This window comes from Musca domestica, unplaced genomic scaffold (assembly GCF_030504385.1).
Source record: "Musca domestica strain aabys unplaced genomic scaffold, Musca_domestica.polishedcontigs.V.1.1 1, whole genome shotgun sequence".
Classification (NCBI taxonomy): domain Eukaryota; kingdom Metazoa; phylum Arthropoda; class Insecta; order Diptera; family Muscidae; genus Musca; species Musca domestica.
Window position 1 is genome coordinate 17557038 of NW_026712114.1, and position 19624 is coordinate 17576661.

A 19624-nucleotide genomic window follows, 5' to 3' on the forward strand; every position below is an offset into this window, starting at 1 on the left:
TCTATATTGAAGGTAAATACCCTGATGAGGCACGTTTTGGCCGTATAGAATAATATTTATCGTCTGTAACCATATAACTGAGGACATACATATGTCCGGGATATTTTGATTATCACCCATGATATCTATGGTCTGAAGCAATTTGCTGTGCTGAAACCGAAAAGATTATCCGGATATTTGAAAGAGTGGATTTTAAATTTAGAAATTATACGAATTATTCTAATTATATATATTATATTAATTTTGAAAATATATTTCATAAGCGACACTTTTCAAAGTTATATATTTGATTTTAAAATGCTCCTTTATCTGAAATGTTAATATATTTGACTTCATAAAAACCTATCATTTTTAAAACCACAACACTGAACACCTCTATAATATCATCGATTTCTCTTTCTCTCACAAACCCCTCACATCTCATCATTAGCAGTAGGAATTAAAATAAAGTACAAAAACTTAAAAGTAAAAATTAATACAAAAAAATATTAAAATAAAACTTAAAAATGAATAATACACATTAAATTATTTATACATTGAACTGAACGGACTAAAATTCTCTTGAAGCATTACCTTCTCTCTGCTCACCACGCTTTACGAATACAAAAGTTCCTGCAACGAGGAGCTGCGTGACAAATTTCGGCTATTCTTCAAAATTGCAAACGAAGAAAATAATTGGAGAAAATTAAAAAATCGGCAAAGGGGCTATTGTTCGTTGGGCCCCGGTAGTGTATCCTTGCTAGAGCTATTTGACATATTATGGTTATTTGTTGCACTGATGTTGTTGCTACTGCTGCCGATGTTGTTACTATTGCCCTGTGTATTGTTGTTGCTGGTGGTGGTGTTGGTGTTTTTGCGCAAATGATTCCTTAACATAACTAAATTACGATTCAATTGCATATTGGTGGGTGGTAGACCGGAGACATTGGATGATTGTTGAGCGGCGGCGGCGGATGATGACGATGAGGATGAACTCGAAGTCGGCATATGGGGTAGGGTACTACAGGTATTCTCATCGGTGGCCAATGAACGAAGATAAATGGAAGCATTACCGCTGGCAACACCGGGTATGCCAGCCGATGCCACCGATGTGGTGGGAGATATAGCACCGCACAGAGTCTCGCCACTGCTCGACATAGGCATACCTAGTAGCAGTTCATGGGCGAGTATGGTGGGTAAATGTTAAGTGCTGTTCTTCATGGGACCCGAAGACAACGAACTGCTGCTGACACCCGAATCACTGGATTTCTCACTCAACCCACCGCCACGTATTAAAGTGTCGTCGGACATTAGACTGTTGCCGCCGAGTATGGATTTCTTACCCACACGTGATGGTAGGGCGGTATTGGTGCGGAAAGGGTTATCCTTAACACGTTTGGCACTCTCGACACGTTTCATAATTTCACTGGAACACTTCGAGACAACATCGTCCAAACTATTCGAATCGTCCGTGGAGGCCAGCGTTTGTGTGGGTGTCTGTGAGGTGGGCACCGGTGAACCTTCATAGCAACCTGAGTCGCGTGGAAAATGACGACGACCGAACGGCGAGGCAGCATGTTTTTTGTTGATATTATTGAGACGAGCTTCATCATTTTCTGAACTGGAACCGGCAATGTCCACATCAGAGCCGGTTTGGGGGAAGTTGGAAGCTGTAGGAGGGGGAAAGTGAGAAATAAAGAAGATTAGTAAAATCAAAATCAATTCTTTTATTTAATTTAAACACTTTGCATTAATAAGAAATGTGTAAAAACGGCCAAATCATTTAAACGCCTGAAAGTATGCTTTAAATTTTGGCACTAACACACGCTTTGAATTGTTTCACAGGGAATAGGCATTAGGAAAATGATTTTATGCTTGAAAATGAGCAAAAGTGTTAAAATTTTTAAATTTATAAATATCCTTACGGACTTTACTGTCAAACCGGACATAGTAGATATGTTTTCTTCACTACAGAATGCGTTTATTGTGGGGAAACCCCTTTTTTTCTAGGGAATTTCCATAGTTTGTTGTCATAACTTACCACAATCCATATCATGCAGCAGCTGCACAGCGGTCAACAACTTTGTCCGATGATCCGGATTAATAATACCCAAATAATCCAAATCTGCAGGTTCTAGTTCCTTGAACAGTTCCAGGTCTTCGTAGCTGAAAGAGGGAATAAAAAAGGATATTAGATTTCTGGGTTCCCAAGATAAAAAAAGTAATTAGAATTTAATTTTTTTTGTAGATCTGCTCAATTTCTATTGCAGATATACTTAATGTAGAATAGGGGGTTGAAGGCCGTTCTAAGAGGTATTCTCTCGATAGAGGAAATCTGTCTTGTTACGACATTCTGACAACAAAATGGGTTTCTCACCATTGAAGATGTTTAAAAAGGACTTTTTTAGAGACGTTAGGAATGGTCCTCCGTATCCTATTCAACGGTCTTCTCTTTATAAGAGGGTTTTAAAGGAAGTTCTGCTTCTGGAAAATCCTACTTCTAAAAGATCTCCTGTTCATGAAAAACCTTTTTTTCAGAAAATGACTTCTGAAAAGTTTTATTTTTATAGAAGAAATATTGAGAGACCCTCTGTCACCTTGTGAAAGACATTCTGTGCATAGACGGCGTTGAGAAGGAGTTTGCTTCAGAGAACCTTCTGTTAGTCTTTCTGGACATAGTAGTCCTCTATACTCCTCTTAACCTTTAGGTGACCATTTAAGAGATCTGTTTTTAGAAGACCTATTGAAAGGTCTTTAACCTTTGGAAGATCATTTGAAAGGCATTATATTTTAAGAGGATAGTTGACAAGTTTTTTGTCTGAAGAAGCTCAAAAACTTTTCTCTCAATTGAAGATCTTTTGATAAATTAAAAATTTTAAGGATCTTGTGTCCTTCGAAACCCTTAAATGGCTTTTAGGTGTGGGGGATCTTTGAGAGGACTTCCATCCATAACAAAATTTGCGACGACCCAAAAGGGTGAGATGAAAAAACTGCAACCAACTTCAGACTGCTGTCATTTTTAAGCCACTCGTCCGACAGCTGTTAAATTTATTCTAGTTACAGCTTATTATATTATTTACAAGCGTACAAAAGCACTTTGGTGAGAATTTTCCAGAAAAAAAGTTATTCGTGATGAAATTCAAGCGTGATAGTGTAATTTCTTTACATTTGGCTGAAAAACCACAAGTGGCTATCGTTAGAGCCCTCCAGCATTTAAATGCGATTAAATCTTTTGTGTCTCGTACCATCGCTCGTTACCCTGGAGGGAGGGGACGGAACATCAGCAGAAATAGTTCGAAATGTAAAGAATCGACTTGATCGAAACCCGCGTCGCAGTGGACGAAAAATGGCTCGTGAGCTGAACATATCGCAATATTCCATTCGGCAAATATTGAAAAATGAGATTGGGGTAAAGCAATTGAAATTTCAAAAAGTTCAAGAATTTACATCGCAACAGAAAGAAAATAGACTCAAAAGAGCTAAAGAGTTGCTTCGCTTGGCTGAAAGTGGTAAACTGTCGAATTTAGTTTCCTCCGATGAGAAAACAATCGTTGTCCAGCAGTTTGTAAACAAAATGATCGTCTTTAATTGCCAAAGAGGTCAGCTGAAAATGTGCACCTTCGGTTGGCTACCAGAACTCAAGAGCCGGCCGTGGTGATGGTGTGGGCCGCCATATCAGCCGATAGTCGCTCTCCGCTCGTATTAATCGACCGTTGCATCAGAATAAATGCCGGATATTATCGGAAAATATGGGCACGCAAACATTTTGGCCGGAGATATTGGCCGTTTCCAACAGGACTCAACACAATCGCACCCAGCACGCGCCACCCAAGAATGGCTAGAAAATGAGATTCTTCGCTTCAATTCCAGCGCACAATCGCCACCAAAATCTCCGGATACCAATCCGTTGGACTATTGTGTCTGGAGTATTTTGGAAAGCAAGGTTGGCACTAAAAAATACCAAAGTGTCGATCACCTCAATGGGCCAAAATACCGCAGAACAACATTCGGGCAGCGTGTGACGGTTTCATTGGCCTTTTGAAGGCCATAATTCGTGCCAACGGTGAGCAATTCGAACAAATCTAAACATATTCTAAAATTTGACACTTTTCCTTTCATCTAATAAAATTTAAAAAAAAATATTGCGTTCTGAATATTTTTCTCACGAACAAACAGAGGTCCAAAGTATATAGTTTTAAAATATTTTTTTCAGGGTCCAACTGAGGTACAAATAATTTTTTTTAAGAACGACGAGCTGATTTCTTATCGATTAAGAACTTTGTTAAATGAATATTTTCTTAAGAGCTATCAACATTTTATCAAGCCATAACATATAAATGTTGTTTTGATTTTTTTTAAATATTTTTTTCAGGCCTGGAATTTTTTAATAATATTTTTTTTCAATACCCAAACATCCACAAAATTGGGTTTATTAAAAATGCGAAAGCGTTTTGTTGGAGTTATCTTATTCCCAATGTGGAATATGCGTGAACCAAAGCCAAGAAAAAGACTCGTTGTTTGAATTCAGATATTTATTAATATTACGTGTGTATCTTACGACTATTGACAAAAGAAGGAAGGTTTAACAAACCGGAAAAGAAGAAATTCAGTGTTTAAAGTCATATGTTTAACCTCGCGTTAACAATTAATATTGGTTTTAGTACATTTGAGTTGTAGGGTTGCATTTTTATAGCAACAATCGCCCTCTCAAATCAAATATACTAAATTTAAATCAAAATCATTACATCTTCATTCGTAACAATCCACAGCCATATATATGTTTTTGTTTACTCAAAGGTTTTGTTAAAAGATCTGCCGCATTCTCTTCTGAAGCAACATATTCGACATCGATATCGTTATCTTCATACTTGTCCCGTATGTAGTGGTAACGTATATCAATATGTTTACTCTTCTTCTGTACGGTTGGGTTTTTGACCATAAATTGCGCTCCCTGATTATCGCAGTAAATTTTAGTAGGATGCACAACATAATCTGCAAAACCCATTTCTTTTAATAATCCACGATGAAACACGACTTCTTTAGCACCTTGGCAAAGAGCAATGTACTCAGCTTCCATGGTACTCAACGCCACTACAGGCTGTTTACTAGATTGCCAGGCTATGGGTCCTCCACATAAAAATAGGACATGTCCTGAGAACGACTTACGGTCATTTACGTCGTTTCCCCAATCAGCGTCTGTAAAACATTCAAAACTTTTAATTTTACTTGTATATGTAATCTTACTTTCCACAGAGCTTTTCAAGTATCTCAGGATGTGTTTAGCGGCTTGCATGTGCTCTTTGTGCGGGTGTGTGTTAAATTGTGAAAGTTTGGACACCACGTGAATAAGGTCTGGTCTCGATATTACAGCCAAATACATTAATGCTCCGATCAGGCTTTGAAAGTCCTTAGTCTCCAAATCATCGCACTGTTTTTCACATTTTTTTAAGATACTTCCGTTTACCCAAGGTGTTGCCGCTGGTTTACATTCAGCCATACCCCATCGCTCAAGTACTTCTTCAGTATATTTCTTTTGATGAATGGATATGTCTCCAGTTAATCCGTTCCTTATTATTTCCATTCCCAAATAAAACGATATAGGCCCACGATCAATAGCTTCAACATGCTTATTGAGATGTCTAACGATGTTATTTATTTCAGACTTGCACGAAGATGCCAGCAGCATATCATCGACATAAATTGCTATATAGCTTATACAACCGTCTTTCCTTAATACGTAGACACATGTGTCCGACTTACATCTCACAAATCCCATTTCAATCAAAATATCATTTATTCTCTTATTCCATTCACGTCCAGCTTGTTTCAATCCATATAAAGTTTTTCTGAGCCTACAGACAGCATTCGGACGATCTTTGTCTTCAAACATTAAGGGTTGTTTCATATAAACCTCTTCTTTTATATTACCATTTAGGTAAGCTGATGTTATATCAATATGATTTACATACATATTATGATGGGCTGCCAACGCCAACAATAATCTTATTACAGAATGTCTTGCTACAGGTGCAAACGTTTCCTGATAATCGACGTTATATTTTTGTGAGCAACCGAGAGCTACCAAACGCGCCTTATATTTTTCGATCGATCCATCTGGTCTTTGTTTTACTGCAAATACCCACTTGCACCCGATTACATTTTTATTAACAGGTCTTTCCACGAGATCCCATGTTTTGTTTTTCATTAAATTATCATATTCAACAGACATAGCCTTCTTCCACATTTCAGCATTTTCCGAACATAAAGCATCATTCACAGTTTCTGGATTTTCTATAATTGAATTAAGCATTTCTGGCCCGCTCTCCATGCAATATACTTTTCTCGGTCTGCCTGTATTACCAGCTCTAACAATTTTTGGCCTTCCGCGCTTCCTCTTATTTTCCACAATTATTGTTTCATCTCTATCCGTTTCGCTATCCGTGTTGTTCGCTGTGTTATTTGTTTCGGGAATTCTGTCTCCCTCCGAAATTATTTCTGGATTATCTTCACGTGAAATTTCCATTAAATTGTTCTCTTTGTTCTGCATTGTTGTTAGAGGTTTTAATATTTCAGTACAGAATGAATTACATTCTTCTTCCTCAATATCAATTATTTTTTCAAATGACTCTTCAAAAAATATTACATCTCTAGCTATAACTATCTGTCGGGTATTGTGGTTGTACAGTCTGTAGCCTTTTGTATAATTCTGATATCCAACAAATTTCAATTTGATACCCTTCGGTAAAAATTTCCCACCTTTTGGTTTTGGACCTTTCTTTAAAGCTACAGCATCACATCCAAATGTCTTTAAATAATGTACCGACGGTTTATGTCCAAACCATTTTTCAAAAGGGGTAACATCATCAAGCACTTTTGTCGGAGTCCTATTTCTCAAATATGTTGCTGTGTTGATAGCTTCTCCCCATAAACTTTCAGGTAACTTCGAAGCATCTAGCAAACATCTAGCCATTTCACAAAGTGTTCTATTCGCCCTCTCAGACACACCATTTTGTTGGGGGGAATAGCAAACCGTCGTTTGATGAATAATACCTTTGGATGAGAAGTATTGTTTAAAGTCCGAGTTGATATATTCCAACCCATTATCACTCCGTACTATTTTTATTTGGCGGCCTGTCTGCTTCTCCGCAATCGCAGCAAAATCTCTGAATGCTTTAAATGCATCAGACTTACGTTTAAGAAAATACGTTGATATATATCTTGTGTAATCATCGATAAATGTAATGAAATAAGATGACCCGCCTAACGATGAAGTTCCCATCGGCCCGCATACATCAGTGTGAATTAGTTCTAGAGCAGTTTGACTTTGTACACTCGAGTATGATTTGTATGGAACAGCCGATATCTTACACATTGCACACGTCATACAATTAATATTCTTGGTACTAATTGGCGGTAGACCTTTAATCATATTTTTCGTCGACAACATTTTTAAATCGCGAATATTAATATGACCGAACCGTTGATGCCATTTACGTGTCACAATATCATCATTTACTGCATAAATGCTTTCTCTATTCCTCTTAGCTTTCAAATTCGCAACAAACATATCTCCATTCAAATCAGCTGTCAATATTATTTTATTATCTTGACCTATCATTCTCGCCTTGTTTTCTTTAAATTGCACTGAGAGTCCAGCTTTGATCACCTTAGCTATTGAGATAAAATTTGAGTGTAATTGGGGAACATACCATACGTTGTGTAAAGTGAGAGTTGAGAATTGAGTTTTGAGTATAATATCACCAACACCATCAGCAAATATTGTCTCTCCCGACGCCAATATTATACTCTGCTTGGTTTCTCTTAATGTGTTAAACAACTCTTTATTCCTACACATGTGCGAAGTCGCGCCGCTGTCCATTACCCACGACTCTCTTAAGTTATTATCACCTTCAAATAAACAACAGGCATAATCTTCATCTCTTTTGTCATTCTTTTTGCACTGCGATCGTATGTGACCTCTTCTCCCGCATCGAAAACATTTTATGTTGTTGTTGTTGTATGCCATACCGTTGTTGCTTCCATCACTGGCATTTTTATTCGTACTCCATCTACTGTCATTATAGTTCTTGTTGTTATTTTTATTTCTTTTGTGTTCGTATTTTGAATTCGCCGCAAAAATATTCTCAGAAACACGTGAGGTGTTTTTATCTCCTTGTCTAATTTCTTCTTCCAATATTTTTGAAATTAAATTCTCGTATGTCGGCAATGTATCGCGACACTCTATGGCAACAACAAAATTCTCCATTTCATCTGGCAGACAACAAAGAAGCAAAACACTTAAAAGTTCTTTATTTAAGTGAACTCCAATTTCTTTTAACTCGTCAACGGTGGAACAAAAATCATTGATTTGTGGAGCAAATTTCTCATTGGATTTAAATTTAAACCGCACCAGTTTCTTGAACAATTGAACCTTTCTGGATGCTGTACATGCCATGTAAATTGAGGTTAAGGTATTCCATGCACTTTTTGCGGTAAGTGAATTTTTAATGTGAATCAGTTCACTAGGCTTAACACACAAGGTAATTGTGGCGAGGGCTTTCCTGTCGTTACTTAACCAAATGGCCTTCTCCGGATCGCTTCCAGGGCACTCTTCTGTCACAGTGTTCCAAAGATCCAACGTGATAAGTAAACTCTTAACCTGTATACACCAGGATCCATAGTTTTCTCCGTTCAGTTTTTCTATGCTTGCAATCGAGCTCGACATCTTCAACCTTGTTTTTTAACACCGGATAAAACAATATAAAACCGAAAAAATTCAAACAATAAAATGTCTTGTACTTTGGATCTCTGGGCCCATAACCTTTGTTGGAGTTATCTTATTCCCAATGTGGAATATGCGTGAACCAAAGCCAAGAAAAAGACTCGTTGTTTGAATTCAGATATTTATTAATATTACGTGTGTATCTTACGACTATTGACAAAAGAAGGAAGGTTTAACAAACCGGAAAAGAAGAAATTCAGTGTTTAAAGTCATATGTTTAACCTCGCGTTAACAATTAATATTGGTTTTAGTACATTTGAGTTGTAGGGTTGCATTTTTATAGCAACACGTTTCTTTTTACTCACCCATTTAAAACGAATACAGATGTGTACTCCTTCAAACCGATGCGCATCAACAGATCCTCCACCGAATGTGGACCATTTACATTGGCCATATGCCTGCCGCCAATACCCATGGCAGCGCTTATGCTCTTCCCAGCCAGACCCGTCAGGGTTTTGCTGTGCGAATGCTTCAAACGCTGATCTGGCAACACTTCGACATTGATAAACTTAAAATGACCCACACGGCCATGGCAACGACCCTTCCATATGCCAGAGGCGTTCATTGAAAGCACTTCTATTATGTCACCTTTCTGGAAAATAAAGAGAAGAACAAGAAAATGAAAAGACAAATTATTTATGGCATGAACGACAACAAAAACACAAACAAAAAAATCGCACAAAAAAGAAAAAATGATTTAAGTGTCACAAATAAGTCAAATGAGAAGAATGGCGGGCCGATGGAGGACGGTGGCGCGCGGGAAGCCAACCAAAGCACAATTTATGTTTGTGTCATCATAATGTAAAGAAAAGATGTTTAAAGCAAAATCTACCGGAACATTTGCCATTAAGTTTTGAAAGGCACAGCCATTCATCATCAGCCATTGGACTCAATGGAGTGTTGAGAGCTGAACTGAAAGCAACAGCATGCCAACATCCTGTCAGCCAGCCAACCAGCCATCTAACCATTTTTCCTCCAATGGCCGTGTTTGCTTTACATTGACGTCGATGCCGTCATCATTCTTGTTTTTTTTTCTTCCTTTCTTTTTTTTTTCTATAATTTTCGGTGTGTCATTGGCGGCGTTTGATACGGTCCTTTGGTCTTTGATTTTTGATACTCACCTTAAATTTAAGTGCATCCTTATCGTAAGGATTTGCCATGCTATCGACAAGTGCTTTTGCTTTGCATATTGGTGCTGCTAACGAGATGCGATCATCGGTCGAAATGGAACTTTGTGGACTGCCTGGACGTACTAAAGCCTGAGTGCCTGCAAGTAAATAAATGAACACACAATAAATTAAAAAGGAAAATCCGAAAACTGGATGGCAAAAGAGAAATTTCTTTTGCTCCTTGGGCAAAGGACACCAACAACAGCCATCCAACCAGCAAGCAAGCAAGCCAACAGTTGTAGTTGGAAAAACTTTGTTCAAGAAATATTTTAAGTATTTTTAATTAATTTTTTGTTCTTATCACAAGTGGCGGGTGTGGGAAGGGTGTGTGTGTGTGTGTGAGAGTGCGTTTTTTTCTTTTTTCGGTAAAATAAATTTTCATCAATTTTTCAAAGCAACAACTTTTACTTGAATCCTGCGCTTTGTCGCAAAATATCAAGTGTTGTTGTTCTTGTTGGTGCGTTGCTCTTGTTCCCCGTTTATTCATTGGACTGCTGCCACTGCTACTGAATTGTTCAAAAGAAAAATACTTGAAGGACAAACTTTGTTGTTCTTGTTCTTCGTCATTAATAGAGTTTCATACAAAAGAGTGTACATCAAATTCCGGACCTCATCCTTTTTCGTTTTTTTTCTTTTCGGGGAAAACGGAAAACCCCTGCCCAAACCTTTATAACTTGAACAACCATGGCTGACATTGGCGATACCAATTTCCTTCTTAGCATTAATTCCAGCAATCATGTTAAGTTGTTCGGAACAAAAAGGGACATCACGAAAGACACGTGAATGAAGAGGGTGATTTTATGAGCATACAGGTCGAGGATATAGTTGGCCATCTGCATGTGTAGCGTAACGTGTATGCAGCAGCTTGGGGTGGAAGGAGGCGGTGAATGGGTAAAGCACAGTGGGTAATACAAGCAGGACTATGATTGTGAATTTTCAAGAAAATGTTTTCAAGGATCAACCGAGCTATAAATGAGGATTTTTAGGAATATTTTTTTTAAAGAACCAACCTTGGATTTTTATGTATTTTTCCAAACAGAATACCAACTGTTTAATGTATTTACCAAGGACCAAGCATTGGATTTTTTACAATTGTTTTCAGAAAGAGGGTCCAAGGATAAATTTGTCTTCTTAAAACTCAATTTTTGTTCATGGTCTCTTTTTTAATTTTTTTCAACGCGGTTTTCTTAATAATTTTTTCCAGGAATCAACGTCGATTTTTAAGAATATCTTTTCCGAGGACTAAATGTAGATTTTCAGAATATTTCTCTCTAAGGACGGAACTAATTATATTTTTTTAGATTATTCATTTCCAAGGTCCTAGACTGAATTTTGAGAATATTTTTTCAATGGATCAAAAGATAACTGTTTGAAAATATTAACTTTCCAATGGCCAAAATTTGATTTTAAGAATATTTTGTCTAAGCAGACAGTTAATTTTAAGTTTTTTTCAGAGACAGTCAGAGCTATAAACTTTTTTAAGAATATTTTTTCAACATATCAAAGATAGAATTATTGTGGAAGGATATATTTATTTTTGTAACCAAAGGATATTTTATCCAATGACAAAACGTGGAATTTACAATTATTTTGTAAAACCCAAAGGAGGACTTATCCAAGAATCAAAGGTCGATATTTTATAAAATATATTCCGAAGACCAAACGCGGAGTTTTAAGAATATTTGTTTCAAGGACTTAATGTAGTTTATTTCAAGGACCAAACGTGGATTTTTTAGGAATATTTTTGTAGTATCAAATATAAATTTTTAACAATATATTTTTCAAGGATCAGCGTAAGGTTTAAAGAATACTTGTCTTGAAGGCCCACATTTAATTTTAATTTTGTGGATATTTTTATCTTCAAGGACTAACCGTCGTTTTTTTTTGAGAATATTTTTAAACGAATCAAATTATGATTTTTTTTAAGATTTTCCCAAGGACCACACATGGTTTTTTATAATTTTTTTTTCAAGGATGTCGATTCTTAATGATATTTGGACAATTATTGGATTTTAAGGATTTTTGAAATTTAAGAATTTTGAAGAATATTTGTTTCAAAAACCAAACGTGGTTTTTTTTAAGAATATTCTTCAAAGGATCAATTCTGGATTTTAACAACATATTTTTCAAGGATCAAGCATGGTTTTTAGGAATACTTTTTTTGAAGGTCGATTTTTCAAGATTTGGACAAATGCTGGATTTTAAGGATTTCTGACACAAGATCTGTATTTTTCAAAAATATTTTTCTAAGGACCAAAAGTGATTTTATTAAAAAAAAATCCAAAAACCAAATTTTTATAAGGACCAAATATAGATTTTAATTTTTTTTTTTTCAAGTACAAAAAGTAAAAAATAAAACTTTAAGACTTTTAAGTATTTTACTTCAATGATCAAACGCGAAGTTTAAATTATATTTTTTCCAATGACCAAAAACGCATTTTTGGGAAGATTTTTTCTAAAGAACAGTCGTTTTAATGAACAATTTTTCAAGTACTAAATATTAATAAAACAAATTAACAAGGAAAAAGTAAACATTTTTGGACTATTTAAGGACAATTTTTAAAGTGCTAACAGATTTTTAGGATTAAGATTTTATTACTAATAGGTTAAAAATCGAGGATTTTCAAAGGATTAAGTGACCAAAAATAATAGATTTTTCAGGATAATTTTCAAAGGACAAAATAAACAATAATTCTAGAGTTTTTAAGAATTAACAGAGACTAGGACCAGTAGTCCTGGATCTTTTAGAAATAATTTTCAATAATTGACCACTAATCGTGATTTATAAGAAAACAATTCGAAGGACTCTCAGACCAATATTCGTCGATTTAGTAAGAATAATTTTGAAAGGACTCCACACCAATAAATATGATTTTTTTATGAATATTTTTCAAAGGATTATCAGACGAATATTTGTCTATAGTTTAAAAATCTGTTTTTTTGAAGGACTATCAAACATACAACTTTAACGGACCAATAACCCTGAATATTTTAATAACTTTTCTCGAAGGACTAACATGTAAATGGTTGTGGTTTATTTGATTGATTTATTATTTGAATAAAAAGCAAATATTTTTAAGGACTATTTAATATAAAAATTTTCAAAGGACTAAATGACTAATAATCGAGAAATTCCATGGTCTATTTCACGGAGGAATATCTGACCAAAAATCGTGGATTTTTAAAGAATAATTTTCAAAGGACTATCTGACTAATTTCCAAGAATTTTTAAGGACTATTTCTCGAAGGACTAGCAGACCAAAACTCGTTTTTTTAAAAAATATTTTTTACAGGACTTTCCGAAAAATGCTCAAGAACCTTAAGAACTATTTCACGAAGGTCTAGCAAGCCAAAAATCGTGGATTTTGGAAAGGACTAAAAAAATGACAATTTTGGATTTTTGAAATAATCTTTAAAGGACTAATAGACTACAAGAGTGACTTTATAGAAACTTTCTCCCAATAGGCTAAGACCAAAAATCCAAATTTTAGGAATAATTTTCAAAGAATTAATATGTCATCAATTGTGGATTTCTTAAAAGCAATTTTCAAAGGCCTAACAGGCAATCTAGGATTTTTCAAGAATACTATTCGAGGGACTAAAATACAAATAATTAGGGATACTTAAGATTTATTTTCAAAGGACTTACTAAGCAAAAATCATTTGTGTTTTAAAAATGATTTTCAAAGGATTATCTGACTAATAATCTATAAATTTTAAGGAATATTCAACGAAGAACTAGTACTAGAACTAGAACATCAAAAATCGTGGATTTTTTAATAAAAAAAAATTCAAAAGCCCAAAAGGCCAATGCTCGTGAATTTTTAAAACAAAATTCGCAAAGGACTGTTGTATAAAATATCCTATATTTTCAAGTTGATTTTTAATGAATATTTTATAAAGGACAAACGTCCAATAATTGTGGACTTTTTTAAAACATAATTTGCCAAGCACAGACAGATTAAAAATCCCGTATTTTTAAAATGGATTTTTTATGAATAATTTTTTAAGGACTAACAGTTCAATAACTGTGAAGGACTAACCAATATCGTAGATTTTGAAGAATAATTTTCAAAGGAGCAACAGAAAGTGACTTTACATTTTTTAAGAATATTTTTCGAAGGACTGATGTACCATTTTTATGAACAATTTTTGAAGGATTGTCAAACCAATAATCGTGGTTATGCAAGACTAATTTTTAAAGGATTTTAAAAATATTTTCCTAAAGACTTTTTAAACCACATTTCTGTATTTTTAAAGAATATTTTCCAATGACATTTTTCAAAGGACTTTCAGACTAATAATTAAGGATATTTTAGCAATATTTTTAGAAGGACTATTTCGGGAATATTTTTGAATCTGTTGCAAATACAGGACCTTCATCAAAAATCGTGGATTTTTTAATAAAAAAAAAATTCAAAAGGCCAATGCTCGTGAATTTTTAAAACAAAATTCGCAAAGGACTGTTATATAAAATATCCTATATTTTCAAGTTGATTTTTAATGAATATTTTATAAAGGACAAACAGTCCAATAATTGTGGACTTTTTTAAAACATAATTTGCCAAGCACAGACAGATTAAAAATCCCGTATTTTTCAAATGGATTTTTTATGAATAATTTTTTAAGGACTAACAGTTCAATAACTGTGAAGGACTAACCAATATCGTAGATTTTGAAGAATAATTTTCAAAGGAGCAACAGAAAGTGACTTTACATTTTTTAAGAATATTTTTCGAAGGACTGATGTACCATTTTTATGAACAATTTTTGAAGGATTGTCAAACCAATAATCGTGGTTATGCAAGACTAATTTTTTAAAGGATTTTAAAAATATTTTCCTAAAGACTTTTTAAACCACATTTCTGTATTTTTAAAGAATATTTTCCAATGACATTTTTCAAAGGACTTTCAGACTAATAATTAAGGATATTTTAGCAATATTTTTAGAAGGACTACTTCGGGAATATTTTTGAATCTGTTGCAAATACAGGACCTTTCTTCCTGTATACCATTAATGCCACCCTTGAAAACACTGTCCTTTTCATGTGCACAGAATACGTAAGTATGGACGTGTTGTGTTGCCAAAACCAATTGCATTTTAAACATTCGCCCTCCCCCCACACTCGGGCAATGCCAAAACAGTCACTGTGTCTCTTTGTGTGGGTGTGTGTGTGCGAGAGGGGTGGCAAAGGATGATATGCAAAAAGCCTTTAACATTCCAGGAAGAATATTAAAAATTCATTAAGTTTTCAAAATTTCCACAGTTTTAACCAAAAAACCACTTAAACTGAAACTAACGCAAAAACAACAACAGGATATCCTTGGTTCCGTCTGTACAAACAGAGTCAGTATCATCATCCGTCCGTCCGTCCGTCCATCCATTTGTATCGTCATCAATGTTTATACAAACTTTACAAAACAAAATCGACAATGAAACTAGTTGCAACGGCTATGGAAAACCAAAAGTCTATGGCAGTTTGTAACAGGAATCCAAGGAGTGAGAGAGAGGAAAGGGGTGGAGGGATCACATCCCAACACCACCCATCCATCCATCTAACCATTCATCTATTACAATTGTTTTTGGTAATAGACTAAACTGATGATATGCGCTTTGGTAGTAAGTAAATCCAAAAAATATACATACCCACTCTCTCTCACACACACACTGAAATATGTATGAACGAATGGCTGGTGGGATGGATGGCCATTTGGATAGATAGATGCAACTAGCATTTGAACAATTGTAGCCATGAAGAAAAAAAAACAACTACAATAACTAGAAGTACAGAGCTAAAATTACTTACTTGAACCGGAAGCACTGGGTAAACTTTCCACTGAACTCGCCGAATATGCAAAGGCCTGATCGCTCATGCTGCCCCGGTCGGTATTATCTTGGGAATTGCTGAAATCCCTTGAAGTATCTTTTGTGGCAACAAAGTTTCGCACTCCATTCTCATTAAATGTGCCAATTTCCTTTTGCGAGTTTCGCATTTCGTTGGTCTGCAATAAAATAAAATACACGAACACGAGGTGGCAGTGGCGATGGCGATGGCAGGATGGACATCAGTCATCACAGGATGCCGTAGAAAAGCGCAAGGCCAAGGCATCATCCGAATGCCAGGCAATACATTGTCCAAAAAGAAGCGATTTGAGTGATGTGAATTTTGTAGTTGTTGTTGATGGTGGTGATGGTTGTGTTCGAGATATGTTGGCGATGGTGTTGAAAGTTTTATAGCAAACCAGCAAGCATTCCATCAAAATCATGCAATATTTAGCAAAAACAGCATCCACATATCCAACGTCCAAGTCCAAGTCAGATGCAATGCATTCCAAGGAAAACAACAGTAGCAGCAGCGGCAGCAACCAGTCAATTATTGGTCCATGTATGGGCGTGTGTGTGTGGGTGAGCATCCAAACATAATTGATGAGAAGAATTGCAGTCGACGGCAGGAAGTTGTGTTTTTGAGATTATTGGAAATAAACATCAAAACGTAAAGAAAAGGGGCGAAAAAGAAAGTAGTTTCAGAAAAAAAGTTAGTATGTTTTCCAAACAAAGTCTTTAGTTGGTTGGGTTTGTTGCAACAACTTCGAAGTCAAATAAACGCACCATTGTCCAGATCTAAACATTCTTTGTTTTATCTTTTTTAATTACAAGACAAACTCAGCAAAAATGGCTAAAACAACTCGACATGTTGGCTTAAAGTTAGCTAACAGAGAGAATTTTTTATTAACTCGGGGGTTATTGGGATAGGTAAAGGAAGTTCGAATCCTAGACTTTGGAAGATTATTTTTTTATTAAGGAGATATCATAAATATTTTCTAAGATAAGTAGACTAGAAAAATAAAGAAAATTTTAGTTGAATTTGGTGTATTAAATAGTTGGCAGGTCTAAAATTAGTTATAGACACTTCAGTAATTTTTAATAATTTTTGTTCAAGGACTTTCTGAGGGACAAACACTGATTAGTGTTTATTTTTTTATTTTTTGTTAAAAGACTATATGAGCCTCAGCCATGGGTATTTAAAGCGTTCTAGCTTAGCTAAAATAGTAGATTAAAAAAAAAAAAAAATTCTTACCAGGGCTATCAGAGCTATGATCGTATATTTTAAATTTATTTTGGCTATCTGAGCATCACAAGTTTTATTAGAAGCCATATTTTTTATTTTATTAACTTTCAGGGATATTTATACTTAAAACTTAGATCCTCAGAGAATTTTCATCTTAAAATTTTCTGAGCTATACTCGTGGATTATTAGATTTTTTGTTGGAGGATTATTTAACCTATAATTACAGATTTTTTATATAAAGGGTAAGATAAAAAAACTGCAACCAACTTCACACTGCTGTCATTTTTAAGCCACACCAGTGACAGCTCATTATACATGGTGAGATGAAAAAAACCAACTTCAGACTGCTGACATTTCTAAGCCACTCGTCCGACATCTGTTAAAATTATTCCAGTGACAGCTCATTATATTGTTTACAAGCGTACAAAAGTGTTTTGGTGAGGATTTTCCAGAAAAAAAGTTATTCGTGATGGAATTCAAGCGTGATAGTGTGATTTCTTTTTATTTGGCTGGAAAACCTCAAGTGGCTATCGTTAGAGTACTCCAGCGTTTTAATGTGAATAAATATTTTGTAGCGTAGCGCGACGTCAAGGAAGTGGACAGAGAAAACAGCAACATCAGCAGAAAGGATTCGAAAAGTAAAGAAGCGACTTTATCGAAACCCTTGTCGCATTGGCCAAAAAATGGCTCATAATTCATTCGCATTATTCCATTTGGCAAATATTGAAAAATGAGCTCGGAAATCCCAAAACGTGCAGGAACTTACACCGCAACAGAAAGAAAATAGACTCAAAAGAGCTAAAGAGTTGCTTCGCTTGGCGGAAAGTGGTGAACTGCCGAATTTGGTTTTCACCGATGAGAAAACAGCCGTTGTCCAGCAGATTTTAAATAAACAAAATGTTCGTGTTTACTTGCCAAAGAGGTCAGCTGAAATGTGCACCTACGGTTGACCACCAGAACTCAAGCGCCGGCCATGGTGATGGTATGGGCCACCATAACAGCCGATGGTCGCTCTCCGCTCGTATTAATCAACCGTGGCATCAGAATAAATGCCATAAATATTATCGCGAAAACATTCTGGTGGGTGTATTAAAGCCTTGGGCACGCAAACACTTTGTTCGCAGACCTTCCAAAAGGAATCAGAACCATCGCAGTCATCACGCGCTACCCAAGAATGGTTACAAAATGAGGTTCCTCGCTGCATTTTCAGCGCATAATGGCCACCAAAGTCTCCGGATACCAATCCGTTGGACTATTGTGTCTGGAGTATTTTGGAAAGCAAGGTTGGCACTAAAAACTACCAAAGTGTCGATCACCTCAAGCAAGCGCTTCGCCGGGATTGGGCCAAAATACCGCAGAGCAACATTCGGACAGCGTGTAACGGTTTCATTATCGGTTTGAAGGCCATAATTCGTACCAAAGGTGAACAATTCGAACAAATCTAAACTTATTCTAGAATTTGATGCTATTAATTATACCCTACACCACAAGGTGGTCAGGGTATTATGTCTTTGTGCATTTGTTTGTAACAGGCAGAAGGAAACGAGATAGACCCATAGTTCCTTTTGATGATCTGCATAGAATCACATTCTGAGTCGATTTATGCATGTCCGTCCGTCCGTCCGTCCGTCCGTCTGTCCGTCCGTCTGTCCGTCTGTCCGTCTGTCTGTCCGTCCGTCTGTCCATGTATTTTTGTAAACAAAGTACAGGTCGCATTTATTGCCCGATCCAGATGAAATTTTGCAAAGATCTTTTGTTTGGCCCAAGGACGAACCCTATTGAAATTGGAGATAATCGGTCAAAATTTAGATATAGCTCCCATATATATCTTCGTCCGATTTGCCTTTTATTGTGCACCAAACGTGTAATATCAGCCCGAATTGTATGGAATTTTGCATATACACCCAAATTAGGCCTGAAAATATGTATGCCAATTTGATCGAAATCGGTTCAGATATAGCTATAGCTCCCATATATATTGTTCATCCGATTTGTTATTTTTGTCCACCGCCGCCGTAATATGCACTATGCAACAACGATATTTGGGGAAATATATCAAATACAGCTCAGAAATACATTTGCTAAATTTTATCGAGATCGGTTCAGATTTGGTTATAGCTCCCATATATAACTTCGTCCGATTTACTTTTTTTTGTGCACCAAACGTCTAATATTTGTCCAAATGGGATGGAATTTGGCACTTACGACCGAATTGAGTCTAGAAGCTAGTATGTCAAATTTGGCGAAAATCGGTTCAGATATAGCTATAGCTTCCATATATATTATTCATCCGATTTGTTATATTTGTTACCCACAACCGTAATATGCACTCCGTAACAACGATATTCAGGGAAATATATCAAATACAGCTCAGAAATATCTTTGCCAAATTTTATCTAGATCGGTTCAGATTTGGATATAGCTACCATATATATTTTTATCCGATTTCAAATTAATTGTGCACCAAATGGTAATACAAGTCCGAATTTAAAAGATACAAATGCTTCGGCATATTTAGTTTTTTGAACTTTAAATTATAATCATAGCGTGTATGATTGAATTCTCCCATAACAACTTTTAATTGTTGTGCCCAGCTCTACTAAATTAGCAAAGTGGTGTAGGGT

General features: G+C 35.6%; 2 protein-coding genes across 2 annotated transcripts in view; both read right to left on the reverse strand.

Moving 5' to 3' along the window:
- Positions 1-286: 286 nt before the first annotated feature.
- Positions 287-1143, reverse strand: LOC131801336 (uncharacterized protein DDB_G0283357-like). Its single transcript, XM_059119887.1, has one exon. It carries the CDS (start codon positions 1141-1143, stop codon positions 706-708), a length of 438 nt encoding a protein of 145 aa, XP_058975870.1. The 3' UTR covers positions 287-705.
- A 39-nt stretch (positions 1144-1182) lies between these two features.
- LOC101890091 (uncharacterized) overlaps positions 1183-19624 on the reverse strand; it is a 303416-nt gene continuing 284974 nt past the window's right edge. The window contains exons 14-18 of the mRNA XM_059119882.1: positions 15738-15933; positions 9883-10028; positions 9067-9353; positions 2021-2145; positions 1183-1649 (exon numbers count right to left, since the gene is read on the reverse strand). Of these exons, the coding sequence (XP_058975865.1) occupies positions 1183-1649; positions 2021-2145; positions 9067-9353; positions 9883-10028; positions 15738-15933 (1221 nt within the window). The remainder of the gene's footprint in view (positions 1650-2020; positions 2146-9066; positions 9354-9882; positions 10029-15737; positions 15934-19624) is intronic.

What these genes read in the sequence shown, in the direction of transcription:
- LOC131801336 (XM_059119887.1), bottom strand. Translation starts at nt 1,143, where the DNA reads ATGCCTATGTCGAGCAGTGGCGAGACTCTGTGCGGTGCTATATCTCCC.